The following is a 10,000-nucleotide window of genomic DNA, read 5'->3' on the forward strand; positions in this document are numbered from 1 at the left end:
CAAAAACCTTAATAAGCCAAGATATACGCCGCATACGAAATCATAAACTTTGGTTTATAGTACAATAACATCGTTATTATTCTTGACTGTGTCGATAAAATAACGTACCATTCACGAACTGGAGTCGATGGTATCGACTAACTTCACTTTCCTCGAAATTTTGGCCTTGTGCCTAAATCGGACGCCATTTTTATTTTATGGTAGTTTGAGGCAAATTTCTACTGCATCACCTGCTACACCTCCGTGTTGCTGGAGTACGTGCAACATTGTATGTTCTTTTCTGTTGTTGGGAGTGGGCAAACTTTCCCCGATATTGTATTGCGTTAGGTATTCTTTTTATTGAGGTGTGGTGCAGTCTTTTGTTGCATTATTGCTTGTATTGTGTGTTGAGTGTGTAATGCGTTGGTTATATGGATTACTGGTGGAAGTTTATTTCACTAGATAATTGCTGTATAGAGTGTGTCTTGTGTTTGTGGGTTGTTATCTTTAGGTATTATTGAATTGATAGTGTCTTGCGTAGGATGTGGGTTGTTCTTAGTAGGGATATTTTTTGGATGAGGTATAATGGTGAGGATCTAGGAATAGCCTTTATGTTTTTGTTCTGTTTTTTTTTTTTTCATGTCTAATGCACCAATTATTGTTCGTATTGTTTTCACTTTCATGCTCCACATCTTGAATACTTTAATTTTGAGGTCTTTGTATTTCGGCAATTTCTCCACCTCTTTTTGGACAATATTTCATCAGAAGGGACTGCAATGTTTATCAATAAGCAGGTGCTTTTTCCCCAGTCCTTGATTATTATTATATCTGGGCGATTAGCTTTTATTTCTTTGTCGGTTCGAACCGGCATATTCCAGATGATTCTAGCCTGGTCGTTACTTTGTACCTTGTTTTGCACATATTTATATCACCTATTGTCAGATTTAATGTAATGTTGGCATATTGTCCAGTGGATATAGCTGCTTACTCGGTCGTGTCTGTATATATATTCAGATTTGGCTTGGCCTGGACAGTCAGAGATGATGTGGTCAGTTGTGATGGTTTTGTAGGAGATTGCAAATTGGATCAAGCCTCGACCTCCTTGAGTTCTGGGTAGATAAAGACAATCTGCGTCTGCTTTTGGGTGGTGCATCTTATTGCAAGTCAGCAGCTTACGGATTTCCCTGTCAATCTTCCTTATTTTGCTCGTATTCCAGTTTAACACTTTGAAACTGTAAATAACAACCGGAACTGCTAAGGAATTTATAGCTAACACCTTGTTACGTGGATTTAACTCGGATTATAGGACTGCTCGAACTCTCTTGTAACACTCTTTCCTGATCTTCTCTTTCATACTTGCATGCTGAATGCCAGAGCCTTAATTTATTCCGAGGTATTTGTAAGTTTGTTCCTGCTCGAGTTCTTTTATGACTGTGTCAACATCCAACACCACTGAATGTGAGGTCTTCAATTTCCCTCTCTGAAAATTGGCCTTGGCACATTTTTCAAGATCAATTCCATCCCAATGTCATCACTAAATGTTTTCACAGTACGTAGTAGTGCTTCAAGCTCATTATCGTCTTTGCCATAGCGTTTTAATACTCCATATAAAACGATGACTTATTTTCTTGTCGCCAATTTTATATCCATACCCTGTTCTGTTAAGTTCACCTGTAGCGAGTATTAGGGTTATGCAGAAAATTAAAGGTGAAAGTGAGTCACCTTGGAAAATGCCGCAGTTGATATTAATAGTTTTTGTGCCCAGTAGTCCATTAGAGTCGTATAATTGGAGATTCGTATTTCGCATTAATATGTCGTGCTTCAGGAACTTTGAAATTACAGGAGACATTTTGAAGATATCCAGCGATTTCAGGATCCATGAATGAGGTATGCTGTTGAAAGATTTATTCTGACCGTGCCAGAGAGGCAAACCAATTTCCTTTATATTCCTCTTGATGCCTCCTGATGCTGTTCCCAAGGGCCCGACAATGCCACTATCTTCACCTTCTTCATTTTTCATAGCCGGGCTATTTCATACTTAAGAGAGTTGTATCTATCTATCTATCTATCTATCTATCTATCTATCTATCTATCTATCTATCTATCTATCTACCTATCTATCTATCTATCTTTTCGTCTTCCTTCTTGATTATTTGTGGGTCAAAAGAGGCATGCAACATCAACTATATAGCATATGTGATGCACCTTGTCCACCACCACCAAGTCTGGTCTGTTATGCTCTAGCATCTGATCTATTTGGATTGGGAAATCTCAGAGGATTTTGCCGGTCTTCGCGACTCTGCCACTCTCTGCGGTCTGTACTCATACCGCGTCTGTACTCATACCATTCTTGCTCTCTTTACCTCCCACTTTTCCTACAGTTTCCCATGCAGCACTTTCGCTACCTGGTCGTATCACCACAACTTGTAATGGTTTTGGGCAAGTCTAGGGCATTCGTTCGGGATATGGGCAATGGTTTCATCCACGCTATTGCAGATGCGACACAGCGGTGACACTTGCTCGTTCCTAAAGTTGACCCTCCAGTTCGTGGCCAAAGCTTAGTCCTGCGCTGCCAGTATAGTGCTTTTAGTCTCTTTTTTTTAGGGTTCCTTTCATCAGCCAATCTCACCTGTTTTTTCCAGCAACTTCTGTTGTGGCTGCATAGAATTGATTGTGTGATTCTTCTTCGCGTCCTTTTTGTACTTCTTCCTTTGTTATTCCTTTTTTCTCTGCTTTCAATATTTCCTCGTTCCTAACTGTCACTAGCAAGGTTTCCTTACTTTGGGCTAGGTATCTCATTATTATTGTTGTTGTTATTATTATTATTATTATTATTATTATTATTATTATTATTATTATTATTATTATTATTATTATTATTATTATTATTATTATTATTAATATCATTATTATTTTTCAGTAGTTTTATTTTATAACGTGCTTTCACTTCACTACCGAGCGCAGCTCTGTGTGCCTTGGGTATGTGCTGTGGTTTGCTGTGATGCTCTTATGGTTACTGTATTGAAAGTGTTTTGCGTAGGATGTGTGCAGTGCCCAGTAGTACAATTTTCTGTATGTTATATATATTTGTAAGTCCTGGTGTTTTTGTTATGTATTTGTCTGAATATTTTTTTATTATACCTAAGGCACCTACTATGATAGGAATTGTTTCTGCTTTTAGATTCCACATTCGAGTTACCTCTATTTCCAGGTCTTTGTATTTTGAAAGTTTTCCATTTCTTTTAGGGAAACGTTGTCATCTGCTGGTATTGATACATCAATTAGAAAGCATTTTTTTCCTTCATGATCTTTAACAACTATATCTGGTCTATTGGCCTTAATTTCTCTATCTGTGTGTATTATTATTATTATTATTATTATTATTATTATTATTATTATTATTATTATTATTATTATTATTATTATTATTATTATTATCATTATTATTATTATATGTTTGACTTTTGCTTTGTATTTGTACAAGTTGACTCTAAGTCTCACCCAGTGACTTCAAGAGACAAATTAGAAGTTCAAGCTGGTGTTATGCCTAGGGTGTCATATATTTGGTGTTGCACCTAGTATTGTTCTAGAGAATGTTTAAGAAAACAAGAAAATTATAAGTTTGTTCTAAAATTTGAGATTACATAGACAGTATTATTATTATTATTATTATTATTATTATTATTATTATTATTATTATTATTATTATTTAGGCCACAAGCTGGAAGAATCGTTACCACGCTAGGCAAAATGCTCAATGGTATTTCGTCCGTCTTTACGGACGAAATATTATTATTATTATTATTATTATTATTATTATTATTACTATTATTATTATTAAATGAGAGAGCAGTGCATGCCATCAAAGTGACCCTGGGGTACAAATAGACGAAGTCCAGTATACCCATCATGACTACCCGTCTGATAAGGGTACATCAGGCACATGCATCATGTATAATTTCTTTCTATGTTCATAATTAAATACATCTTTTAATGATTAGACAGACGTCCAATAGAATAGCTCTCACAAACAGGCTACATACAAATTCTTTCTTCACAACTCCTGAAGCCATTTTCTGACAGGAGGGGGTGAGGCTCCAATCAAAACGGGGCACGAAATGATCAGGTTGAGAAACGCTGTTATAGATTATGCCTAACCGAAAACAATCACAGCCACATCAGCCAAACAGACCGGGTGAAACTGGGTTTAGCTGCTAGTATATATATATATATATACATACATATATAAATACATATGTATATATATGTATATATATATATGCACATACACACACATACACACACACACACATATACATTAGACAGAATGAGATAACAAATCCAAGGCTGTGAGGAGTTTTCAGGACATTTATAATGAAATAGTCTTACAGCTGTTTATGGGATATTATGGATATCCCTTCATCAGAGACGGTGTGAGAAAATATTTGAGTTCGAATTATTGTGGAAAAGGAGGAGATAGGGAATATAGAGGGAAATAAGAGAATGTAAGTAGAAATAAGATATATAAAGATACTGTAGTTGCAGTTCCATTATTCGAGGAAAATGGTGTATAGAAGTGGTAAAGAAGTTTTCTGTACATGGTATGTAAGTTACAATAGCAGTTCATGTTTAGTCATTTCAAAGTATGGAACCGTGGAATCAGTGTTGCACATTCGAAAGTGTTTTGTAGTGTGAATGAAAATTTGAGAATGTATTGGTAGTATTTGTGGATGGCTGGAGGGAGGAGAGCTGTGTATGATTAGAAAGAGGAGATAGGTCAAATTTAAAACAAAAAGAGAAAATGAGAGGAAGAAAGAAAAAAAAGAAAAAAGGTGAGAGAAAAACAAGCAGTGCAAAAAAGAGTGAAGAAAGGGTGAAAGAAGTAAGAAAGGGAGTGTTAGTTGGTGGTCAAGATAATGTGATTGGAGGACGGGAGTGGTGTGGTGGAGGGATAGGAAGAGATAAGAAGGTAAGGAGTAAAAGAATGTGAGATATATGACAGAGCTGCACAGGCATATATACACATGCATGTTCACGCGCATCTGTAGATGTATTCATACACGCATATGCGTATGCATACACGTATATATACACTTGCATACGCACATAAGTGCGCGCAGGTGCACACGCATTTAAAGTCAAACGCATGCGCGCATACAGGTACTTACGTATACATATATACACATATACAGACTCATTCATATATATTTGTATATATATATATGCACGTACACAAACATACACTCACGCACATATATATATATATATATATGTGTGTGTGTGTGTGTGTGTGTGTGTGTGTGTGTGTGTGTGTGTGTGTGTGTGTGTGTGTGTGTGTGTGTATACATAAAATACCTGTACACACATTTACACTCACTCATATATATATATATGTATGTATCTAATGATTCAGAAAAAAGATTTTCTTAAGTTGAAAATTGTTTACTATGTCAAAAAATTATTTTAAGAAAAGAACATTAATACAGCTTGATGAAAGGAAATTCTATATCTACATACATACACATAAACATACATACATATGTGTATTGTTGGCACTCAGTCGCTTACGACGACGAGGGTTCCAGTTGATACAATCAACGGAACAGCCTGCTCGTGAAATTAACGTGCAAGTGGCTGAGCACTCCGCAGACACGTGTACCCTCAACGTAGTCCTCGGGGATATTCAGCGTGACACAGTGTGACAAGGCTGACCCTTTGAATTACAGGCACAACAGAAACAGGAAGTAAGAGTGAGAGAAAGTTGTGGTGGAAGAGTACAGCAGGGTTCGCCACCATCCCCTGCCGGAGCCTCGTGGAGCTTTAGGTGTTTTCGCTCAATAAACACTCACAACGCCCGGTCTGGGAATCGAAACCGCGATCCTATGACCGCGAGTCCGCTGCCCTAACCACTGGGCCATTGCGCCTCCACACATATATGTATATATAAATATATATATATATGTATATATATATATATATATATATGTATATATATATATATATATATATATATATATATATATATATATGTATATATACATATATACATATATATATGTATATATATATATATATATATATATATATATATATATATATATATATATATATATATAGCTGATAGATAGATCAAAACAGTTTGATTCAGACTTTGAGTTTCAAGCAAGTAGGTAGTCTTCGGCCTCGGCCATTATGGTCTAATTCAGACCCTAATGGCTGAAGACTAGCCACACGCTAAAAACTCAGACTACAAGTAGTCTCAATCAAATTGTTTTGATCTATACATGTAACTCCCAATAAATGTGTTGAGTGCCCTTCTTTCGTTGTCAACTCACTCGTGTATATGTGTGTGTGCGCGTGTGTGTATGCATATGTATATATATATATATATATATGTGTGTGTGTGTGTGTGTGTGTGTGTGTGTGTGTGTGTGTATACATACATTCATGTATACGTGTGTGTGTGTGTGTATGTTTCTGTCTGTATGTATGTATGTACGTACGTATGTATGTATGCATGTATGCATGTATGTATGTATGTATGTATGTATGTATGTGTGCATGGATGTATGTATGTGTGTATTGAATCAAAAATCAGGGAGAGCGAACTCTAAAGAGAACTCAACGTCATTTATATAGATAACTGATCACCGAATAATTTTATTTAACAGATTTATTGTATTAGCTAAAAGTCTTTGCTTAAACAATAAATTCATGAAATATAATTACATATATGTATGTATATATGTGTTATGCAGCAGTATAGGGTAGATTAGATTTGTTCTTTTTTTTTAATATTTTCCTTTCATCTTTTTTCTCTTCAAATTTTATCGCACGACAGAATCCTAAACTATTGATAATTTTGTTTGTGAATTTTCGTTGAACATTATATGGAATTACGCACGATTAAAATTACTTTAGATGTACTCTTCAGTCTGTTGTTCTTACTGTCCATGTATGCGTGCGATTGTGTGTATGAGAGTGCATAGACGCATTTATATACATAGAACCAAAGTACATACTATAAAGGTATACAGAAATATGTTTGCATATGCATACATTTATATACATTTGTATGTATATATATATATATATATATATATATATATATATATATATATATATATATATATATATATATATATATATATATATATATATATATATATATATATATTATTCAAAAGAATTTCATCTATGTCTGTTTTTTATGTTTTATTTATATTCTTATAAAATTAATGTAGGATATAGAATATGGAATATATAGTATATATAGTAAAATGAAATGAAGTATTGAATGTCTTATTGAATAAATGAAATATTGAATATTTAATATTAAAGGACTAGTATACTTTCCTGCTTTCTAGCAGTCTTCAAGGTCCCGTGTGACAGGAATGTTTCAACTGTAGTTGACTGGCTGTCTTTTGTCTTTTATATACATTCCTGTGGACAGCAGTAGTACTTGTTTGGCTATTTTTAGAGATGATGCCAAACCATTTTTCAATGTTTATTTTTAGAAATAATGACGGCAGTACTTTTGAGAGATTTTTTGTGTTTTAGTTATAGGGATAAGATTTTTAAACCCCAAATAAGATTAATTTAAGAATAGTTTGTTAAGCTTGTGTTTGAATTTCTTAATCAAGTCCTTTTCTCTCAGTTTTCTCTCAATTTCATACAGGTTGTAAAGTTTATGAAATGGAAATATCATAAAAGATTTTCGACCACATGTTGCCAGATGGTTACTCAGTGGTATTTGGCGGACCTCTGGATTTTTAATTTGTTGTCGATGTACACGCGAGCGTTCTGATAGTGCATTACCTGTCTGGCCAACGTACAGTTCTTCACAATTTGGACATTTGATGCAGTAGATTAGATTTCTACTTTTGCAGTTCATGTTCGCGTTTGTGAATGTTTTCCCTATTTTTGTGTTCATATATGGGCCGGTATGAATTGATTGGCATGTACCGCATCGGCTATCATTGCATTTAGACACAATGAATGTTTGATTTTTGTTGCTGAGGTCAAACCTTGCCTTTGTTAATAACTTTTTCAAGCTTTTAGGTTGTCTCTTACTGAGAGTTATAGTTTGATTTGTAATGATATTTCTCAATTCCTTACTTCGTGCAATGATTGGTAAGTTTGCTTTAGCGATATTGAAGATGTTCTGGTGGCATGGATTGTGTGTCACTATAAATGGTATGATTTGTTCTTGTTTTTCTCTTCTTTGCGGTGTCCTCAGTTGTTGTATGGGTATTTTCGAAGCCCGGTGAATACCAATTTCTATAAGTAGTGACGGGTATTTTTGTTTGAGCAGAAATTCTTTCAGTTCCATCAGGCGCTGATTTCTGGTCTTTAGATCCTCTACAATGGTACAGATTCTTCTGGCTAAGCAGTATGGGATGTTACGTTTTGTATGCGGTGGATGGCACGATTTAAAATTCAGGTATTGGTATGTACCTGTGTGTTTATAATATATATCTGTGGTAATGGCGGTGTTCTTTTTAATTACCATTATATTTAGAAATGGTAATTTGGTACTGCTCATCTCCTTTGTAAATTGGATGGATGGTTGTAGGTTGTTCAGGAGGATGTTGAATTCCATTAAGCCATTAAGACTTCTTGTGAATGCCATTAAGACTTCTTGTGAATGCATCTTTGTTATAGACATCTGTATTAAAAGTATAAATGATATTAGATATGAACAAGGAAGAAGGGGAAGAAGGGGAAGAAGGAGAATGAAGAAGAAGGAGGAAGAGGTGGAGGAAGAGACGACGACGTTGAAAAAGAAAAAAAAACACTTATATTATTCGGAATAAAAGAAATGCCTACGATGTTTACTGTTCAAATCAATGCTTCCTTCCCACCACAACTACTACTATAGTTAATTGATAGTTTGTAGGAAATATTTCATTGCTACCTTATCGTCTGCTTAGATATATTTTCAATCTTTCTGTAGCCACGTTATCACGTGATCGACTTTTCTGCATTTGCAATTCGTTTGTACAAGAATTAGTTAAGACAAAGCAGACTTTTAAAAGAACGTAATTGTTAGAGAGAAAACGAAACAATAAATAAATTGTGCGGAGGAGTAAATGACGAGAAGACATACTAGATTGTGTGAGAGAGAAGTATATTTGTGTGTTTGCTATGGGGAGAAAGGTGTGATGAAGTATTAGAGAGATTATGGAAAGAAGAACATGTATGTTTGTGAGAGTGTTGCACCCACGATCGCAAAATCGTAGTTTCGATTCCTAGACCAGGTGGTGCGTTATGTTTCGTGAACAAAAACTCTTCATTTCTGCGATCACTTCGACGTCTGACGTGTGGCACGCCATGCTCCTTTAGAGGCAATGCCTGTTTGAGTACTATAAAAAAAAAATCATCTATACAAGTTGTTCGGCAAGAAATTGGTTGTCTGCCGAGACAAAAGAAAAAGAAAAGAAGAGGCAGTTCCCCGAACCTGCATCTATTAGTTTCAAGCTAAGAAATATTCGATATCCTCGTGAAACTCTCCAATCTTTCTTTAACTATCGGCATCTATCCACTCCAATCTTTGGAAACAGTGTGCCTTATTCCAAGAGATGGTAACCTCTTCTACTCTGCTAATTATCGACCTATTGCTTGCTCTCTTTCTCTCTCTCTCTCTCTCTCTCTCTCTCTCTCTCTCTCTCTCTCTCTCTCTCTTCTCTGTGTCTCAGAGATAATGAAAATGGAGTAAAAATACTTCTTGCAATACCTTAAGTATCTATTCCTCATTACCAATCACCTGTACGGCATTTGTTACTTGGGACCTGCTGTTATATGTCAGTTATTCTACGCCAATGAAAAATTGAGAAAAACGCAATGTCATCGAATTTAAAACCAACCAAGCTTTCCACTGTGTTTGGCTTGAAAATATCCTCAATTGGCTTCAAACATCTTTCATCGTCAGATCGCGTCGTTGCAGTGTGCTCTGATGGGACTCTTTCTGAATGATAATCAGTTCTGGTGTGAACAAAAGTTTGTTTAAGGCTCTCACACT

The 10,000-nt window shown here is 35.3% G+C and overlaps 1 protein-coding gene across 1 annotated transcript in view; it reads right to left on the reverse strand.

Annotated features, from left to right (window-relative positions):
* LOC149137639 (uncharacterized) overlaps positions 1-8,524 on the reverse strand; it is a 92,823-nt gene extending 84,299 nt beyond the window's left edge. Inside the window, exon 1 of the mRNA XM_089348367.1 lies at positions 7,861-8,524. Coding sequence (XP_089204493.1) covers positions 7,861-8,524 — 664 coding nt within the window. The remainder of the gene's footprint in view (positions 1-7,860) is intronic.
* Positions 8,525-10,000: the final 1,476 nt, after the last annotated feature.

This window comes from Octopus bimaculoides, chromosome 1 (genome assembly GCF_046866305.1).
Source record: "Octopus bimaculoides isolate indiv1 chromosome 1, ASM4686630v1, whole genome shotgun sequence".
NCBI lineage: Eukaryota > Metazoa > Mollusca > Cephalopoda > Octopoda > Octopodidae > Octopus > Octopus bimaculoides.